Here is a 22,467-nt window from a genome sequence, read left to right on the forward strand (position 1 = left end):
CCCCCTGCCACACCCTCCTTAAAGGAGAATTGTACAAAAAAATTAATGGTTAAACTCACAAGTTCATTTTTACCACTACTATTCCTTTATATTGACCTTTGAAATTTACAAATGCAGCAATTTAGAAATTGGATGAAAGGTTTAGCACTGGCAAACACTTTTTGATAGATAAATAGTGCATTTTATATACAACTATATAGATCACACCAAAATGAGGGACAAATGAGGAGGAAAGATGGACAGAGGGACTTTGGTCCAAATGAGGGACAGTCCCTCAGAATCAGGGGACAGTTGGGAGCTATGATTTAGTTATTGGCCTCGAATTCGGCTTTAACTTCAGAATAACAAGGAGACGAGTTTGAGAAGCCTCATTTCTGCAACCCTTATAACACGTGGCCAAGAAAGCTGACCGCAGCTGAGAATGCTGTGACCTAATACAATAATAACAAATTTAAGTGATTTTAATTTTTGGATTAGCTGCTAGAAAGACAAGGGTATCAAAATAACAGAAAACCACAGGACTGTTCCAGCCAAGCAGTTGTCTCCCAGCATGTCGAGCTCTGATCCGAGATTCTGGAGAACCTTTACAGCCAAATCTGAACTCGAAAAACCAATAACTCAGATGAAGACAGAATGTGCGACCGGTCAGGGTCTCCTATCATGTACTGTGCAGAACAAGGAGTCAAAAAACCTTTCCACATTCATTGAAGGTCTAATGCCAATTTGTCTTTTTTGTGTGCAGACAGTTCTTGGTTCTATTAGTGTTCTTTCATACTAAATAACTCCCTTAAAGCAACTGGAATTCATATTTTCTGGGTCTGTAAATCATCTCTTTATAGAGTCTCAGCTTTGTAGCAAGGCACAAGATGAAAGGCGGCAGCAGGGGCTGATCTGTGTCAGCCAAAAAATGCACAAGTGCCAGGGTTTATATGGCTGTCTCACATCTCTGAGCCGGCATCTCAGTCCAGAAAGTATATGCTGACCCTAGATGATGCCTGATTAAAGATGGTGCTGCGCTACTGGAGAGAAAAACAGAAGGTATTGTCTAGGGGGGGAGCACTATGATCTCTCTACGAGGTAATAAATGCAATGTTACACTAACACATTGCTTACAATGCATACACTTAGCATGAAACATAAAAGTGAGCTTTGGTCCTGTACGACACTTGTAACTGTTCTAGTTATATTGTTAGAGGGCTACAGAGAGTTGTCAGAGATGTAGGGACAATCTCATCGGCCTCCAATCATTTTTGCATCGGTTGCACTTGTAAACATACAACTCAGATCACTTGAGCATGCATGTTTACCACTTGAAGACCAGGCCCTTTTTCTAACACTTCTTACATACAAGTAATAATCAGTATTTTTGCAAGAAAATTGATTAGAACCCCCAAACATTATTATTTTTTTTTTAAAGCAGAGGCCCTAGAGAATAAAATGGTGGGTGTTGCCATTTTTATTTATGTCACACGGTATTTGTGCAGCAGTTTTTCAAATAATTTTTTTTTTTTTAATAAATACACTTTAAAGTGGTTGTAAACCCATTTTGAAAGAAAAAAAAAAACACCTGCAAGACAAAGGCATAATGAGCTAGTATGCATAGCATACTAGCTCATTATGTAATACTCACCTGAGATTGAAGCCCCCACTGCGGTGCCCATACACAGCACCGGCCGTCGACATCTCTCCCGGGGGTTACTTCCGGGTATTGCGGCTCTGGCCAATCACGGCGCCGGAGCCGCGATACTCGGAAGTAACCCCCCGGGAGATGACGTCACTCCTGAGCATGCGCGCGGGAGCCACCGGTAAGGCTTCATTGCTTCAGTGCGCATGTGCTGATGACGTCGGCACATGCAAATACAGGAGATACCATGCAGGTTTAGGAGATATCCTGGGTAGCTACAGGTAAGCCTTATTATAGGCTTACCTGTAGCAAAAAGTGGTCTGTAAGGGTTTACAATCACTTTAATGAAATTTAATGCACAAAAACACAATATAATACGAATATGTTTGGTAAAATATAAAAGATGATGTTAGCCCAAGTAAATAGATACCAAACATGTTACACTTTAAAATGACGTATGCCAGTGGAATGGCAACAAACTACGTAAGTTATATAGACGACGCTTTAACCACTTGCCGACCAGCTACCGCAGTTGTACTACGGCAGAATGCCACGGCTGGGCGAAACGATGTTATGCAACGTCGCTTCGCCCTGTGGCCACTAGGCCGCGCGCACGCCCCCCGCTCGCCCCCCAAGCCGATGTGAGTGCCCGGCGGTCATGATCACCGCCGGACTCCCGCGATCGCCGCTGACATGCGGAGAACCGGGATCTCTGTGTGTAAACACACAGTTTACGGTTCTTAGAGGGGAGAACAGACAGATCGTCTGTTCATACAGAGTATGAACAGCGATCTGTCATCTCCCCTACACAGTCCCCTCCCCCTACAGTTAAAACACACACTAGGGAACACAATTAACCCCTTGATCGCTCCCTAGTGTTAACCCCTTCCCTGCCAGTGACATTTTTACAGTAATCAATGCATTTTTATAGCACTGATCGCTGATGCCAGTGGTCCCGAAAATGTGTCAAAATTGTCCGATGTGTTTGCCATAATGTCGCAGTCCTGATAAAAATCGCAGATCGCCGCCATTACTAGTAAAAAAAAAAAAAAAACTAAAAATGCCATAAAACTATCCCCTATTTTGTAGACGCTATAACTTTTGCGCAAACCAATCAATATACGCTTATTGCGATTTTTTTTAACGAAAAATATGGAGAAGAATACATATCGGCCTAAACTGAGGAAAAAAATAGCTTTTTTATATATTTTTGGGGGATATTTATTATAGCAAAAAGTAAAAAATAATATGTTTTTTTTCAAAATTGTCACTCTTTTTTTGTTTATAGTGCAAAAAATAAAAACCCCAGAGGTGATCAAATTCCACCAAAAGAAAGCTCTATTTGTGGGGAACAAATAGGATGTCAATTTTGTTTGGGTGCAACGCCGCACGACCGAGCAATTGTCAGTTAAAGTGACGCAGTGCCGGATCGCAAAAAGTGCTCTGGTCAGGAAGGGGGTAAAATCTTCCGGGGCTGAAGCGATTAAAAGCCTTTACAGGTTACCACTTTAGATTAACACAGGAGGTCTAGCACTAGAATCATTGCTCTCGAGCTGACGCTCACAGTGATTCCTCACGTGTGGTGTAATCACTGTTGAATGCAGTCTAATGCCCTGTACACATGAGCGGACTTTTCGAGCGGACTGGTCCGACTGACCGAATCCGGCGGACAATCCGACCGTGTGTGGGCTTCATCGGACCTTCAGCGGACTGTTTCTGTCGAAACTTTAGATTTGGAACATGTTTCAAATCTTTACGGCGGAACTCCGCCGGACCCAGTTCATATTGAAAAATCCGCTTGTCTGTATGCTAGTCCGATGGACGAAAACCGACTCTAGGGCAGCTATTGGCTACTGGCTATCAACTTCCTTGTTGTAGTCTGGTCGTACGTCATCACGTACGAATCCGTCGGACTTTGGTGTGATCGTGTGTAGGCAAGTCGATTTGTTCGAAAGTCCGTCGGAGGTCCGTCGAAAGTCCGTCAGAAAGACTGTCGGACCTTTGTTGCCGAAAAGTCCGCCCGTGTGTACAGGGCATAATAGGTTTTCTATCCTGTCCAATCACTGTTACCCATAATGCCGCGTACACACGAGTGGACTTTATGGCAGACTCCGTCGGACAATTCGATCGTGTGTGGGCTCCAGCGGGCTTTTTTTTCCCAAAAGTTGGACGGACCTAGAAATGAAACATGTTTCAAATCTTTCCGATGGACTCGAGTCCGGTCGAACAATCCGCTTGTCTGTATGCTAGTCCGACGGACTAAAGCCGACGCTAGGGCAGCTATTGGCTACTGGCTATCAACTTCCTTATTTTAGTCCGGTCGTACGTCATCACGTACGAATCAGTCGGACTTTGATCGTGTGTAGGCAAGTCTGTTCAGTCGAAAAGTCCGCCGGACCAAGTCTGCCGTAAAGTCTGCTCGTGTGTACGCGGCATTAGATCGATGTGAAGCTGGCGGGGATATGTCTACCCATCATCAGTGGTATCAGTGCCTACCGCTGTTTTCACGCACTTTTCCGCAGACCAAAGAGGTGACCATGCAGTTAACATTTTCCTTCTATTGAAGAAGGAAGAAGGATCAGTCAAGGTGCCATGGCAATAACCAGAGGCTCCCACAGTTCAAAGAGCTCATTATCGCCCCCCCTGGTTAGGTCTAAACTGCCCCATCTTTGCCCAAAAGTTGTATTGATTGTCGGAGAATCAGTGGCATTGGGACATTAATGGTCACCCAATGTGTTCAGCTTATGACCAACTTCGGTTTGAGATGAAGACAATAGGATTCACTCACTTATCAAATGGTGAAATCATTTGAAGTAACTCAGTGTCTATTAGTGCATGGGAACATGTATGTCTGCGTGTTCTTATTGATGGCTTTTTATGGAAGTGAACTTGTGTTTTCAGTTTAATGGCCCTTTAAGTGGAGCTGTAAACCACTACATGACATGTCTTTATGGTTGCAGAGATCTGCCATTTGACAGCTCCTGTGATGTCATGTTCTGTACAATATAAGCCTGTTACCCTTGTCTGGAGGCTTGGAGACAGGATGGCACCCTGTTAAACCACGCGGAGACACCCTAATCCTTTCTGAATCTCCAGGAGCAAAATGCTGCCTTATCACACGGGAGCAAGACTGTTCCAGAAAGACACGAATCGTGAATCATTCAACCCGCAGTGACCTTCTGCGTACTGTTTTATGAATATCATTTATCAGATGTGCACAGGGTCCCTGATTTACAGGGACGGTCCTTGAATGTAAAGGTTTGTCCCTAAAAATATCATATTCAATGTTGTAACAAATGCATACAGTGCCTTGAAAAAGTATTCATACCCCTTGACGTTTTCCACATTTTCTCATGTTACAACCAAAAACGTAAATGTATTTTATTGGGATTTTATGTGATAGACCAACACAAAGTGGCACATAATTGTGAAGTGGAAGGAAAATGATAAATGTTTTTTAGAATTTTTTTACAAATCAATATCTGAAAAGTGTGGTGTGCATTTGTATTCAGCCCCCTTTACTCTGATACCCCTAACTAAAATCTAGTGCAGGGATCTCCAAACTACGGCCCTCCAGCTGTTGCGGAACTACACATCCCATGAGGAATTGTAAAACTCTGACATTTACAGACATGACTAGGCATGATGGGAATTGTGGTTCCTGAACAACTGGAGGGCCATAGTTTGAAGACCCCTGATCTAGTGGAACCAATTGCCTTCAGAAGTCACCTAATTAGTAAATAGAGTCCTCCTGTGTGTAATTTAATCTCAGTATAAATACAGATGTTCTGTGAAGCCCTCAGAGGTTTGTTGGAGAACCTTAGTGAACAAAAAGCATCATAAATGCCAAGGAACACACCAGACAGGTCAGGGATAAAGTTGTGGAGAAGTTTAAAGCAGGGTTAGGTTATAAAAAAATATCCCAGGCTTTGAACATCTCACGGAGCACTGTTCACTCCATCATCCGAAAATAAAGAGTATGGCACAACTGCAAACCAACCAAGACATGGCCGTCCACCTAAACTGACAGGTCGGGCAAGGAGATCATTAACCTCCCTGGCAGTAATCCCGAGTGTGGCTCGTGGTGAATTTTCATTACCAAAATCAGTAACCCCCGAGCCACACTTGGGGTCGCAGTAGCCTGGAAAAGTTACTTACCTTACTTACAGGATCCTTCAATGTCCTGTGTCAGCGGCCTGTGTACTCCGCTCGATTCATCACTGTGCTGGGTTCAGTTCCCTGCGAGCGTCGCGGCGCACGGGGCGGAGCCGGCGGCAAATTCAAATTAATGAAAAATACAGAACACATACAGTGCACTATGATCTGTAAGATTACATTACTGTATCGAATCATTTCACATCCCTTTTGTCCCTAGTGCTTTGTCCAGTGCCTGCATGCACTTTTATATTATATATACTGTTCTTTCTGTCTGGAAACTTGAGATTGCCAATGGCAACCAAAAAGCGTCCCTCTACGTCAAAAGTGGTTTTAAACCTGCTTGGACCCACTTCATACCGCTACTGTTCTTGTTACGCTTTTGATGACCTTTACCATGTGAGTTTATTTTTTAATCCTTTTTAATAAATCTTTGTTATACGGTATCACGCTATGCGAGTTGTTCATTTATTTTCGCATGGGATGTTAATACCAGTTTGGAGGCCCCTACTGGAGTGTCACCCTTATGCTGTTTGAGATCGTTGGTGCTGAGCTGCTGTCCTGATTTAGTGGCCTAAAGAGATGTACCTCTCCAGTTAGCTGGTGTAAAAGCCTTTGCGACTTGGGTGGTATATGCCTCTCCATGTCACCAACATCTGGTAAGCCTCCTTGAGATCTTCGGTGGTGGCTCTCTCACTATTCCAGTTTCTATTGTTGATGTCCAAAGGTTATTGGTCTCGGCGATGAGAATACCCTTCATATTTTTGGACTTTTCCATACATTTTTTCTAACGTATGTCTGGACTGCTGCCCTTAATTTTTGGTTGCACATTGGTGCTTTAATTCACTCTGGCTATTTTTCTTACAGTTTTATTTCTCTTTTCACTTCTATTTACGTCACTTTGTTTAGTTAAACACATATGTACTGCAATATAATTTTACCGATTATCACATTTATTTATTTTACTTGATTTCATTATTATCTATGTATTGCATTATAAGTATGATTTATATTCATTGATCATATCACATTGCATATATTTATTTGTTTGGCACTTCGTCTTATTACTTTATATCCCCTGGTATTGGGATTCTAACACTGGTTTTATCAACGTATCAACCTAAAGGTTGTATTTAGGGTTTACAGCGCTACACTTTTTTAATTCGCAGTTCAGTGAGTAAAATAAGTATTTGATCCCCTACCAACCAGCAATAATTCCGGCTCCCACAGACTGGCTACAGTATGTGCTCATGTGGTACACAGATTTGTCCTGTCAATGTAAGAAGTTGCTCCAAACAACCCGTTATCTGTATAAAAGACACCTTTCCACAGAATCTCTTTCTTCCATTCAAACCTCACCATCGTGGGCAAGACCAAAGAGCTGTCAAAGGATGTCAGGTACAAGATTGTAGACCTGCACAAAGCTGGAATGGGCTACAAGACCATCAGCAAAAAACTTGGTGAGAAGGAGACAACTGTTGGAGTCATTATTCATAAATAGAAGAAATACAAAATAACCATCAATCGCCCTCAGTCTGGAGCTCCATGCAAGATTTCACATCGTGGGGTAAGGATGATCATGACAAAAGTGAGGGATCAGCTAGAGCTGCACAATTAATCGTTAAAAAATCGTGATCTCGATTCACCTCCCCCGACGATCTCTCCTGCTGAGTTTGTCGATTCTTTCATATAAACAAGTTGAGAGATTATCTGCTCACTCAGCTGTCAAAAGAAAACATCTGGGCAGTCTGCCAAGTTTAGAACTTGAAACATTGTATCTAACTTCCTTCTTAGATCAAAGGGATAGAACTTCTCTGTGTAAACAAATAACCTGGGCAATCTGCCAAGCTTTAAACAACCCGTAATGCAGGAAGTTTAACCACTTAAAATCTAAATCTTTTTCTGACACTTCTTAAGTTAAAATCAATATTTTTTGCTAAAAAAAATTACTTGGCACCCCAAACATTATATATATATATATATATATATATATTATAATTTTTTTTTTTTTTTTTTTAGCAGAGACTCTAGGGAATAAAATGGCAATTGCTGCAATATTTTATGTCACACTTTATTTGCCCAGCGGTCTTTCAAATGCAATTTTTTGGTAAAAAATACACTTCAATAAATAAAAAAAAAACGAAACAGTAAAGTTAGCACAATTTTTTTTGTTTTAATGTAAAAGATGATGTTACGCCGCGAGAATCGTGAGAGAATCGTGATCTATCCTCTAAGCAAAAAAATCGTGATTCTCATTTTAGCCAGAATCGTGCAGCTCTAGGATCAGCCCAGAACTACACAGGAGGAGCTTGTGAATGATCTCAAGGCAGTTGGGGCCGCAGTCACCAAACAAACCATTGGTAAAACAATACACCGTCATGGATTGAATTTCTGCAGCGCCCTCAAGGTCCCCCTCCTCAAGAAGGCACATGTACGGGCCCGTCTGAAGTTTGTCAATCATCTAAATGATTCAAAGAAGGATTGGGAGAAAGTCCTGTGGTCAGATGAGACCAAAATTGAGCTCTTTGGCATTAACTTGACTAACCGTGTTTGGAGGAAGAAAGATGCTGACTTTGACCCTAAGAACACTATCCCTACAGTCAAGCACAGAGGTGGAAACATTATGCTTTGAGGCTATTTCTCTGCTAAAGGTACAGGCTGACTTTGCCACATTGAGGGGCCATGTATTGTAAAATCTTGGATGAGAACCTTCTTCCCTCAGTCAGAACACTGAAGATGGGTCATGGATGCGTTTTCCAGCATGACAATGACCCAAAATATACCGCTGAGGTAACAAAGGAGCACATTAGGGTCATGGAGTGGCCTAGCCAGTCTCCAGACCTTAATCCTATAGAAAATGTATGGAGGGAGCTGAAACTTCGAGTTGCCAAGTGACAGCCAGTAAACCTTAAGGATTTTGAGAAGATCTGTAAACAAGAGTGGACCAAAATCCCTCCTGAGATGTGTGCAAACCTGGTAACCAATTACAAGAAACGTCTTAACTCTGTGCTTGCCAACAAGGGTTTCTCCACCAAGTACTAAGTCATGTTTTGCCTGGAAATCAAATACTTAATTTTGCTCACTGAACTACAACTCAATTTATAACATTTATATCATGTGCTTTTTTTCTGGATATTTGGTTGATGTTCTGTCTTTATCATTTAAAATACACTTATGATAAAAAAAATTATAGACCCTTTATTTCTTTGTAAGTGGGCAAACATACAAAATCTGCAGGGGATCAAATGATTATTTCCTCCACTGTATATATATATATATATATATATATATATATATACAGTGGGGCAAAAAAGTATTTAGTCAGCCACCAATTGTGCAAGTTCTCCCACTTAAAAAGATGAGAGAGGCCTGTAATTGTCATCATAGGTATACCTCAACTATGAGAGACAAAATGTGGAAACAAATCCAGACAATGACACTGTCTGGTTTTTGAAATAATTTATTTGCAAATTATGGTGGAAAATAAGTATTTTGTCAATATCAAAAGTTCATCTCAATACTTTGCTATATATGCTTTATTGGCAATGACAGAGGTCAAACATTTTCTGTAAGTCTTCACAAGGTTGTCACACACTGTTGCTGGTATGTTGGCCCATTCCTCCATGAAGATCTCCTCTAGAGCAGTGATGTTTTGGGGCTGTCGCTGGGCAACACGGACTTTCAACTCCCTCCAAAGGTTTTCTATGGGGTTAAGATCTGGAGACTGGCTAGGCCACTCTGGGACCTTGAAATGCTTCTTACGAAGCCACTCCTTCGTTGCCCGGGCGGTGTGTTTGGGATCATTGTTATGCTGAAAGACCCAGCCACGTTTCATCTTCAATGCCCTTGCTGATGGGAGGAGGTTTGCACTCAAAATCTCACGATACATGGCCCTATTCATTCTTTCATGTACACGGATCAGTTGTCCTGTTCCCTTTGCTGAGAAACAGCCCCAAAGCATGATGTTGCCACCCCCATGCTTCACAGTAGGTATGGTGTTCTTTGGTTGCAACTCAGCATTCTCTCTCCTCCAAACACGACGAGTTGTGTTTCTACCAAACAGTTCTACTTTGGTTTCATCTGACCATATGATATTCTCCCAATCCTCTTCTGGATCATCCAAATGCTCTCTAGCAAACCTCAGATCGGCCCGGACATGTACTGGCTTAAGCAGGGGGACACGTCTGGCACTGCAGGATCTGAGTCCCTGGCGGCGTGGTGTGTTACTGATGGTAGCCTCTTGTTACGTTGGTCCCAGCTCTCACTTTTACTCACTGTTCTTGTGATCATTTGACCACATGGGGTGAGATCTTGCGTGGAGCCCCAGATCGAGGGAGATTATCAGTGGTCTTGTATGTCTTCCATTTTCTAATTATTGCTCCCACAGTTGATTTCTTCACACCAAGATGCTTGCCTATTGCAGATTCAGTCTTCCCAGCCTGGTGCAGGTCTACAATTTTGTTTCTGGTGTCTTTCGACAGCTCTTTGGTCTTCACCATAGTGGATTTTGGAGTGTGACTGTTTGAGGTTGTGGACAGGTGTCTTTTATACTGATAACAAGTTCAAACAGGTGCCATTAATACAGGTAATGAGTGGAGGACAGAGGAGCCTCTTAAAGAAGAAGATACAGGTCTGTGAGAGCCAGAAATCTTGCTTGTTTGTAGGTGACCAAATACTTATTTTCCACCATAATTTGCAAATAAATTCTTTCAAAAATCAGACAATGTGATTGTTTGGATTTGTTTCCACATTTTGTCTCTCATAGTTGAGGTATACCTATGATGACAATTACAGGCCTCTCTCATCTTTTTAAGTGGGAGAACTTGCACAATTGGTGGCTGACTAAATACTTTTTTGCCCCACTGTATATATGTACTTATATACTGTGTATACATGTTATCAATCATGATAATAGGGTATCCTGTGTGTGAGATGGTATGATGTGAGTAATGGGCAGAGATATGGTGGATTAATGGCAAGATGTCCTTTGGAAGAAGTTAGCAAGTATGCATTTATATATTGTAAAGAAGTATCAGTGATAGAAGCCATAGCGCAGTACAATTAGGATGAAGCTTTAGGCTGGCCATATACCATTCAGCAGGAAGCGGCCGAGACTCAAACCGTTAATGAACAGGCTAAATGTACCAAGTTGATTGATCTATCAACTTGGGTACAATCAGCCTGCTGGATTCTTTTGCGATTATCACTAGCGGCTGCTATAGCTGCTAGCAATTATCACTGTCTTCCCCCCGGCAGGGACAGCTTCCCCCTCCAACCGTGTTTGCAGGAAAGAAATTTGCACCGTATATGGTCAGCCTTAGACAGAGACTAGGGGGACAGGTTTTATATTAGGCAGTTGTAGGCACAGAACTAAGTGCCTATAAAAATTTTGCGAGTCAAAGAAGGGAGAAATGTAAAGCATATCTAAAGCCCAATTTTTTGTTTTTGTTTTGGACAGAACAGGGAAGAGTAAGCACCCGTGTTAGGTTTTTATTGCCAACTGTCCCCCCCCCCCCCCCTGCTGGGGAGATTCACCCACTCTCTTTCTCTCAATGACCCTTGTCACTGGGACTGAAAATTAGGGAGGGTCCAAAAAGTTGTCAAACGGAAACAGGAGTGGAGTTAAAATCTTCCAGTGGGTCACTTGCTCTGGTGACAACTGTCCAAGGAGGAGTTTACTTCACTATGGAGAGCTCTCCTCTTTCTTTTTATTGTATTGATGGGTCAGGAAGTAAAGGAGAATCTCTCTAATGGGACACAAAAATAATAAGGGTTTTTCTTACTCCATCGATTAACTAAAAAAGTTTGCGTTTAAGGTATACTTTGCTATTATATTTCCCTTATACGATAAAGGTAATGTATAGTTGGTTTGGTTATATTTCCATTAATTGTTGCCAATCATCTATCTAGCCAATGGATTCCCACTTGCCAGGGCCATGATTCTGCTTTTCATGTTTCTTGTGCAGCATGATGGGAGAATTCATTTATTAATCTGGTTGCCCTGGGCAAGAACAGGTGATGCTGTTTATCACAAGGTCCTCAGTGGGTATTACATTGAATTGACAAATGCTCTTTCCGTCCCTTTCACAGCTCTGGTCTATGGAGATAAGCTATGGGATGTTCCAGTTCCTCCTGAGCAGTTTCTTACCTCTGTAAAGCTGAACCGAGAGCCTCAATGTCAATACCAACTGCGCCACCTACAGGATGGAGCCCGTATATCCGCTGTCTTGCCTCCTAACATAGAAGGTCATTGGATCTCCACAGGGTGAGAAAATTAATAGCTCCTTTTACCGTGTGCTAACCAACAAGGATGTTTCCCTCATACATCACAGCAGGAATAATTCAACAAATCAGTAAAGAGATTGCCACATAATCTACCGAGTGATCAAGGATAATCTGACACTTGATTTGCAGTGAATTAAGATTCACAGACTGCTTTAGATCTTTCTAGACCAATGGACTGCAAACTGTGGCCCGTGGGCCAGGTGTGGCTCTTTGCTTGCTTTTATCCAACCCTTGGGACATTATTCCCCCCACTGTCAGCAACAGTTGGGTTAAGTTCCTGCCACTGACACCAACAATGGGGCACTAGTCCGCTCACTGACACCAACTATGGCACACTATTCCTCCCATTGATATCAAAAATGGGGCACTATTTCTCCTATTGATACCAACAATGGGGTACTATTCCTCTCACTGACACTAACAATGAGGCACTATTCCTCCCACTGACACCAATACTGGGGTACTATTCCTCCCACTAATACTAAGGACGGGGCACTATTCCTACCACTAAAAGCAATAATGGAACATTATTCCTCCCACTGACACCAACAATGGGGCACTATTCCTCCCACTGACGCCAATGATGGGACACTATTCCTCCCACTGACACCAATACTAGGGCACTACTATTCCTCCCACTAATACTAAGGATGGGACACTATTTCTCCCACTAAAACCAATAATGGGACACTATTCCTCCTGCTGACATCAATGATGGGACACTATTCCTTCCACTGACACTAATGATGGGACACTATTCCTCCCACTTTTACCAACAACGGGACACTATTCCTCCCATTGATATCAAGGATGGGGCACTATTACTCCCCCTAATACCAATCATGGGGCATTGTTTAATCCAACAGACTCCAGGACATTTTTCTACCATTGGCCACAGTCCACTCCCCTAATCTCTGAAGGACAGTAAACTGGCTTTTTCTTTGTTTAGAAATCTTTCTAACTTTTTGGGAAAGATTTGGTGAAGGTCCTTTTCTGTTCCCTGTGCTAAAAGCCATCTCTATTAAGACATGGTTTGATGAGTGTGGTGTGCAGGAACTTGAGTAGTCTGCACTTAGCCCTGACTTCAACCCAACTAAATATGTGTGATGAATTAGAACACTAATTGTGAGCCGGGTCTTTTCAGCCATGATTAGTGTTTGACCTCATAAATGATCTTTCGGTTGCATGGGTACAAATTCCCACAGATACACTCCAAAATCTTGTAAAAAGCATTCCCAGAAGAATGGAGGTTGTTTGAGCCACAAAGAAGAGTGGGTAGGGGGAAGGGCAATTCTATACAAATGTCCATGGTTTTGGAATGGGATGCCCAAAAAAGCTTATATAGGTGTGATGGTCAAGTGTACCCAATCCCTTGGCAATATAGTATATGTATAATGCAAGTTCCTAGAAAAAAGAAACTAAATAAAACAAGACAGTGTAAGTTATACATAAAGTTATTGTTGTTTTTTTTTTTATTATTTACTGATTACAGATGCGAAGTGCGACCAGGCCCAGAATTCCTTACAAGATCCTACACCTTCTATCCTAGTCGTTTGTTCAAGGCTCTTCAGTTCTACTACACAGACCCCCATTGTCATCACCCTTCCTACTCTCTGGTGATCAAGGGAAAACTGCGTCTACGCCAAGCATCCTGGATTACAAGGGGGGCTACCGAGGCAGAATACCATTTGCAGAAAGTGGGGATCGTATTTTACAGCCAGGAAGCCATGAGTGACATCAGGGCCCAGATGAACAGGACTTGCTCTGGGTTTTTATCCACTGGGCGATCATGGGCACCAGGAAGGGTATATGAGCTTCTCAGCGCTAAGGCGGGCAGAGATTGCACTGCTGCCATCACCTTCTCTATGCACGAGTTAAGTCTAGTAAGATTGGAGAAGCAATACAATGGACAACAGGGGGGAGGACTGGTAGAGAAGCTGTTTCTGGGAGACATTCATACAGATCGATCAGAAAGGGCACACTACCGGCCAAATGGATACCAGCAGGCACTACAGAGCGCTTTGGTAAGTAGACAACAGTGGGCTTCTTTATTTGTAAATGTATTTTAAGAAATTTTATAGCCAGAACCATTGATAAGGGGGTACCACCAGTCCTCCTGTATGGGAGGCCCAGGCCAGCAGGCGGTCCAGACAGCTGAGTGATTAGGATGTGGGCAGGAAGGGTGACCGGTGAGGCAAGGGGGGGGGGGGGGCAAATACTGGAACTGATCCCCTGTATGGCTCTCTGTCAGAAACTATTAATCAGACCAAGACAGAAGTACAGGTAATCACACTTGTTTAATAATAATAAAAAGGTAAACAGAGTAAGCGTAGTCAATACATAGCCAGAGTTCAGTAACCAGATCGGGTAGTCAGCCAATGCCAATGTCAGAGATTGGAGATCAACATAGTAGTACAACAAGCAGGATCAGGAGCCAGAAGGGACATCAGCCAAGCAAGTCTTCAACAGGAATGCAGGAGAAAGACTCTGAGATGTGACCAAAGGCGAAGGCAGAGATGAAGTGAGTTGAATGGCTTTAAGGAGGCAGGACTGACAAGCAGAATCATCAACAGCTGAGTAACTGTGGAGAGATAGGAGCTGGCAATTAGCCGACAGCTGAGCAGCCAGCTCAGAGACGGAAGGGCTGAGCCCAGCCCTGACACTCTCTTTGCAGCAGCTAATAGCCGGCATCTTCTCCTCTTCCTGCTGCTTGCTTTCAACTGCTGCAGAGAAAGCCATACAAGGGATCGGTTCCAGTAATTGCCCCCCCCCCACCCCCGGCCACACCCATCACCATCATTGCTGTCTGTGTCCCGTAAAGAAATTTAACACCACTTCCTGTTTTGGCTTCAGAAATACATTAATGTCTGCTATAGGGGCTGCACATTAATATGACCTTGCTTAACCGGTTCCCGACCGGCTCCTGTAGATATATACGTCGGCAGAATGGCACGGCTGGGCAAAATAACGTACCCGTACGTTACTTTGAATTTGCCACCGTGTGCGCGCGCGCGCGCCTGCCGCGATCTCCCTGAGTCGGGTCGCAGGTCCCGCGGACTCGATCGCCACGGGCATACCCGCGAACACCTCACGGAGAGGACGAACGGGGAGATGCCGTTGTAAACAGCATCTCCCCGTTCTGGCTAGTGACAGTGTCACTCGATCTCTGCTCCCTGTCATCGGGAGCAGAGATCAGTGATGTCACACACAGCCCATCCCCCCTACAGTTAGAATCACTCCCCTAGGACACACTTAACCCCTCCCCGCCCCCTAGTGGTTAACCCCTTCACTGCCAGTGTCATTTACACAGGAATCAGTGCATTTTTATAGCACTGATTGCTGTATAAATGACAATGGTCCCAAAAATGTGTCAAAAATGTCCGATGTGTCTGCCATAATGTCGCAGTCACAATAAAAATCGCTGATCGCCGCCAAAACTAGTAAAAAAAAAAATTAATAATAAAAATGCCATAAAACTATCCCCTATTTTGTAAACGCTATAACTTTTGCGCAAACCAATCAATAAATGCTTACTGCGATTTTTTTTTACCAAAAATATGTAGAATAATACGTATCGGCCTAAACTGAGGGAAAAAAATGTTTTTTAATATATTTTTTGGGGATGTTTATTATAGCAAAAAAGTAAAAAATAATGCGTTTTTTTCAAAATTGTCGCTCTTATTTTGCTTATAGCGCAAAAAAATAAAAAACGCAGAGGTGATCAAATACCACCAAAAGAAAAATCTATTTGTGGGAAAAAAAGGACGTCAATTTTGTTTCGGAGCCACGTCGCACAACCGTGCAATTGTCAGTTAAAGCGACACAGTGCCGAATCGCATAAAGTGCTCTGGTCAGGAAGGGGGTAAATCCTTCCGGGGCTGAAGTGGTTAAGACCAGATCAGCACAACTTGCCCAACATTTCTGAATAATGCCTGTTTCACATGGGCTTCTGCTTGTATAAGAGCAGTGTGAACAGCATGCTGTTTACAAAGATTTGAATTTGCAGAGCATTTCATGAAGCTTTTAAAGTACCATTCAGCCCCAGTTTCTAAATTTTAATCATACATATCCTAATGGGAGTGCTGATTGCCACTTTAAACATGCTGCTTGTTTAAAGCTTGCCGAAGCCTGCTAGCAGCTTGTTTAAAGTGGCAATCAGTTTCCAAACAAGAGCTGAAGACTTATGCCGCGTACACACGGTCGGACTTTTCGTCTACAAAAGTCCGACAGCCTGTCCGACAGACTTCCGGCGGACTTTCGGCGGACTTGCAGCAGACTTTCTAACGAACGGACTTGCCTACACACGACCACACAAAAGTCCGACGGATTCCTACGTGATGACGTACACCGGACTAAAATAAGGAAGTTCATAGCCAGTAGCCAATAGCTGCCCTAGCATGGGTTTTTGTCCGTCGGACTAGCACACAGACGAGCGGATTTCGGGGTCCGTCGTAGTTACGACGTAAAGATTTGAAGCATGTTTCAAATCTAAAGTCCGTCGGATTTGAGGCTGAAAAAGTCTGCTGAAAGTCCGGAGAAGCCCACACACGATCGGATTACCAGCCAGCTTTAGTCCGTCGGCGTCCGTTGGACTTTTGTAGACGAAAAGTCCGACCGTGTGTACGCGGCATTAGAGAAAACTTTGCAAAAGCTTGCTTACAACTTTATAAAAGGATAAATCCAGAAATGCAAGCTAAGCAGAGAGGGGTCCCACCGCTCAGGTAGGCGAAGACCAGGGGTGATGAAAGCCAGTATAGTGTTGTCCTTCAAGAGGGAAGAGTCCCAGATGCTGGCTGATGCAAGATGAGGCAGACAAATCGAGGAAAGCTGGAAGCCGCACACCGGTATAATGATGAATGCTTTATTTGAAAAGCTGAATCATGAAGAAACACAAAACATAACAGCAGAAGCGTACAAAAACAGCTGACGCGTTTCGCACTCACGATGAGTGCTTATTCATAGCTCATGATTTCTTCATAATTCAGCTTTTCAAATAAAGCATTCATCATTATACCGGTGTGCGGCTTCCAGCTTTCCTCGATTTGCCTGCCTCAACTTTATAAAAGGCTGCTGTTCACACTGCTCTTATATAAGCCGAAGCTCATGTGAAACAGGCCTAAGGCTTTAAGTGATTTCTGTTTACTTACACTTGTGTTCTATTTGCAGCACCACGTTCACCCATGCCACGTCTGTGGAATAATATACAACGCCAATGAGCACCAACCACCTGTCTTGCCTCGCACTCCACAGCCTCCGGCCCACCTTCGAGGTGAATGGGTTAGCAGCCAATGTGAAGTGCGTCCAAACGTACTCTTCCTCACTCGTTACCTGATGTTCCACGCAGATAACCGCTCTTGGGAAGGATTATACTACCATTACGCCGACCCTCTCTGCAAGCAGCCGACTTTCACTCTCCGCGCCGCTGGATACTACACCAAAGGCGTCAGCTCTGAGCATGTGAAGGGTGGCACCGAGTTGGTGTTTACAGTGAACCAAGTATGGGTTAAACCACTAAACCAGGTCATCTTACAGATGCTGAACATGTCTCGGCCCAGGAGCTGTGGTGTGGCCGGTTCGTGGGCCATAGGGGAGGAGCAAGATATTTCAGTCACCAGAGGTTGTACCACCCTGGGCATCAGCCTCCCCCACACTGAATACGAGTTATTTAAAATCGAGCAGGACAGTCATAGCCGTCTCCTTCTTTACATGGGGGAAAGGCCTACAGACGGGTCCAGTCCATCGACTCCCCAAAAAAGACCAACGTCATACCAGCCTTCACTCATCCAGTGTTCTGGTGAGCTCACAGAGCCCTTGAAGCAAAGGTTATTTACAGACAATGCATCAAGCCTTGCAGCTTTGCCTAGGCCTCATCCTTGGGCCTTGCTCTCAATGTTTATTGTATTACATATTTTAAGACAGAACTGATTCATTGCGTCTGTTTTGTCAGGTGCGGTTCTCTGACATACCGGGACACTCTCATCTTCCTCTAAGAAAGATAAAAATATGTTGAGGTTTTAGCTTTCCTTTGTATTGTTTCAAGATAATGTACATAGTATTTTATCTAGCTTAATGCACTTGCTGAAAAAGAAATATATTTTTTTGTAAAAAGTCCAGGTGCTGAGGAGGTTTTCCTATGCCAAAGCCGGATGGTGCTTCAGAGACTGAACAGAAATATGGCTTTCAACACACTCTTGAAGAGGACCCGTATTCTTCATGGGGAAGCCTTCATTTGTATGGACTGAACCCATGTGGACCCGCTGTCTGATTGACATTATAGCCAAAAAATTGGCTGCATTCTTATGTATAAAGCCTTGGCGCCAAATGGCTGCTGTCACCCTATGACTATACAGGTGCCCTTTAGACCAGTACTGTGCTGCTTCTGGATGGAATGACTGGTCTGGCTCATTGGGATTTCGCCAATACATGGACAGTGCACAGCACACAAAAAAATGGACCCATGTTTGGTTTATAAAGGAGATTGTTTTCCTTTCCATAAAACAAAGTTTTTTTTACTTATGATGTAAAATATTTATTCTTGTGAAAGCTTCTTATAAAACTTATCTCACCTTCCCTCTTGCTTATGTAGGTACTTCATACACCAATGCCCCTTGCCTTACGTAAAACGAAATAGGAATGTTTAGTCTTTGCAAAGATTTATTTTAATAGGTTACTCAACCTTTACATAAATGTGCCCTCCCCATATATATATCATCTTTTCCTTACCTCAGACCAGCCAGAGACCTCCTCCAGCACCTGCGGCCAAATGTTGGCTGTAGTCCTAGTCACTTGAGGACACCAGCTGATCCAAGGTAAGTAGAAGAGAGAAGCTGGGATGTAGAGGGTAAAGGATGCCACTGGGGCAAATTTTTGTAAAGGTGGAATTTTCAACATCAATCCTGTCCCTCCATATGTACACTTTACTGTGCACAGCACTCATTTCTAAACATGTGCACCAGTCCCCAGGGCACGTGCCACTCAGCACTGGTCTTTACAACTTTTATGGGGACCTGCAGTATGCAGGCCTGGCAATATGACAGAAGAACAACATCCTGCACTCTAGTGTGGTGTGCAAAAGCCAATGGACCCATTTACTTCCACAGCAGAGATGCATTAGACCACCATGCTTTCCTGACCTCCTAGCCCTGATGCAAATGTACTAAACAACAAAGAGAGGGTGCACCAGCCTAGTGCATTAAGGTTATAAACCATTTATTAATAAAAGAAGACAAATGTTATACTCAAACACATGTATGTAAGCTCATCAATAAATCCCAAAACCAGAGACATCAGATCTGCTGCACATACTCTCTTTCATGGGAAGACGCAACTCAGATCTGTTCTAGCTGCTGCATTTCAAGGGCAGTCCCCAATTCATCAGAGCCCTCTGATAAAGAGGGGACTCCCCTTGAAACACGTCAGCCAGAATAGATCTGAGTAGCGTCTTCCCATGAAAGAGAGTATGTGCAGCAGATCTGATGTCTCTGGTTTTGGGATTTATTGATGAGCTTACACAGGGCTTTTTTTCAGGGGGAACTTGGTGGAACTCAGTTCCACCACCTCTGGCTCAGTCCCTCTGCTCCCTGCCCACCACTATCACTTGTAAACACAAAAGTTCGGTTTCTGTGTTTACAAGTGACAGCTCTGCACTTGTCTGCACTGTGTGTAATGCAATCCTGGTATTGAATGACTTTAAAGACCCTCCTACTGTTCGTGAAATTTGATTGACCACACCCACTATTTGATGTGATTTCGAGGGTGTGTGTAGGGGAGCGGTTTTGGGGGGGGGGGGGGGTCGTGGTTGAGTTCCAGCACCTATTGTTTGAGGAAAAAAAAGCCCTGTGCTTACATACATGTGTTTGCGTATAACATTTGTCTTCATTTTTTTTAACCACTTGACCTCTGGAAGATTTTATGACCAGGGCATTTTTTGCTATTGGGCACTGCACTATTTTAACTGGTAATTGTGCAGTCATGCATCACTGTACACAAATGAAATTTGTATTTTTTTTTTTCACACAAATACAGCTTTCATTTGGTGGTATTTGATTACCACTGGGTTAACTATAAAAATAAATAATAAAAATAAAGACTGAAAATTTTGAAAAAAAATATTTTATACTTTCTGATATAAAACAAATCAAATTAAAAAAAAAAATCTAATTTCATACATTTAGGCCAAAATGTATTCTGCTACAGGTCTTTGGTAAAAAAAAAAAAAAAAAAAAAAAAAAAAAATCCCAAAAAGGCCTGGCTCACACCCATGCATTTTTTTAGTGCGTTTTCAGTTTTGCTGAAACACACTACAGCCCTTTTAACATGGTTTCCTATAGGACACGTCCACATCTAGGCATTTTTTTTGTAAAGGGCCAGTTACTTTTTTTTTCTGTTTTTTGGTTCCATAGACTTCTATGAATCAAAAACGTGTGTTGAAAAATGCTGAATACACCTGGAAAATGCAAACATAGGTGTGAACCAGGCCTAAGTGTATATTGAGTGGTTTGCGTCAAGGTTATAGTATCTAAAAATGATGGTATATACAGTATACTGGAATTTTTATTTATACTAGTAATGGCGGTGATCAGCGACTTATAGAGGGTATAGTGCAGCAGGCAATCTGACACTGGAACTGACATCACCGGTGACACCAATACAGTGATCAGTGCGAATACTATACACTGTCACTGTACTAATGACACTGGCTGGGAAGGGATTACATTTGAGGGGGTAATCAAGGGGTTAACCGTGTGCCTAACAATGTGTAATGTGTGTATTATGTGCTGTTTTTACTAATCAACGTGGCTGTTTTTTTTCTCCTTGCAAAGCAGGGAGAAAAATCGGCTTGTGTACAGAGCTCTGTGTTGTTCATAAGCACAGGGCTCTGTACCATGATTCGTTAAGCCACTCAGCAGGCTCTGGCCATAAATCATTGGCTGGGACCTGCTGACCTACTTGTGCTGTACTGAATCACAGCACTGATTGGGCAGCGGGCGGGCGCGCCCCCTACCCAGGAATGCACAGTGTCCGCCTCATCACCATGTGCATGGGGCGGTCCACAAGTGGTTAATAAATGGTTTACAATGGTAATCCTCTAGGCTGGTACGTCCTCTCTTTATTTTCTGGCAGTCTGACAGCTAAGTCCAGCTTTGTGTATCAGAAGCCACTGTCAATGCTCTTGATGCATAGAAAGTGACCAGACCTCTGCAGGTCTCCTGATTCACAAGCAAGCCTCAGCTCACAAATGGACAGCTCAGGCCTGTAGATTACAGGTATCAGTACAAGTTGTGAAGCTCAGTAAAGCCAGACATTAATTTCCTGGAGACTGGTGTACAGTTTTATAAACCAGTGCCCTACTGGGGGAAAAAGGTATACTGGGAGGGACAACCATTGCCAATACACAGAACTGGACCAACTGTCAAAACGGACACCTGGGCACCACAGATCACACCAGGTGAGCCGCTCTCTTCTTATAATCGACAAAACAGGGCTGACAATTCTAGATCTAGCTCACCGTCTGTAGCAGCTGTAGATTTGGGCTCAGTTCACACTGCGGCGACATGGGATCCGACTTGTGAGACCCCAAGTTGCGTGACGTGTAAAATCCCAGGTCAGTCAAGGAGAGCTGTCCTAATTAGCACTACTAAAGTCATTCCGACTTTAGAAAAGGTTCCTGTACTACTTCAAGGCGACTTCTACCCATAGACTTTAATGGAAGTTGCCTTCAAGTCGGATCTTCATCTTAAATTGATGCGAGTTGGATACGATTTTACAGGAAGATTACTCAGGCATTGCCTGAAGTTGCATCAAAGTCGCACTACAAGTTGCGGCAGTGTGAACCGAGCCCAACTGGTGCAAGGGTCTCCTACTGATACACAGAACTAGACAATTTGACAGCCATGTCGCACTCCATGTACTCAAAGCACCGACTGCAGCTGCTGTATGAAGACGCCCTTCCATTGAGGGAACTGCAAACATGGAGGTCTCAAATGCACATTAAACTGATGCAAATGCTTTGCTAATTGAGAGGACATTGGATCTGCAATAAAAATGCACCGGATTCTGTTCCTAATTTGGTTGATAGAGCTTCCTCTGTGTTTTCATATACATATAGTTCTATTTTTATTGTATATTTAGTTTAGGCAAAATTTACAATGAAAACCCTTTAGTCCGTTTTCTGTTAATGTGGTACAACATGCCAGGTATGCCCATTTTCTATGGAAGCCCAATGCCCATACACTGTGATGAGAAACGTGTTGCCCTAAGGTGCACTGGGGGAAACGCACATATCTTCCATTTGCTATCCCACTGCCGACACTTTTTCTCTCGCCTGACCACACTGGCGACTGATAAATCGCTGCTCAGGTATCCGGCGTTGCCACCAGCAAGGTAAAGAGTTCTCAGCCTCC

At 43.2% G+C, this 22,467-nt stretch overlaps 1 protein-coding gene across 1 annotated transcript in view; it reads left to right on the forward strand.

The window, feature by feature from the left end:
* Window positions 1-19,312, forward strand: part of APCDD1L (APC down-regulated 1 like) — a 113,220-nt gene extending 93,908 nt beyond the window's left edge. Inside the window, exons 2-4 of the mRNA XM_073607574.1 lie at window positions 11,870-12,044; window positions 13,557-14,088; window positions 17,231-19,312. Of these exons, the coding sequence (XP_073463675.1) occupies window positions 11,870-12,044; window positions 13,557-14,088; window positions 17,231-17,989 (1,466 nt within the window). The 3' untranslated portion in view covers window positions 17,990-19,312. The remainder of the gene's footprint in view (window positions 1-11,869; window positions 12,045-13,556; window positions 14,089-17,230) is intronic.
* The last annotated feature ends 3,155 nt before the right edge of the window (window positions 19,313-22,467 follow it).

This window comes from Aquarana catesbeiana, linkage group LG12 (genome assembly GCF_042186555.1).
Source record: "Aquarana catesbeiana isolate 2022-GZ linkage group LG12, ASM4218655v1, whole genome shotgun sequence".
NCBI classification, from domain to species: Eukaryota; Metazoa; Chordata; class Amphibia; order Anura; family Ranidae; genus Aquarana; species Aquarana catesbeiana.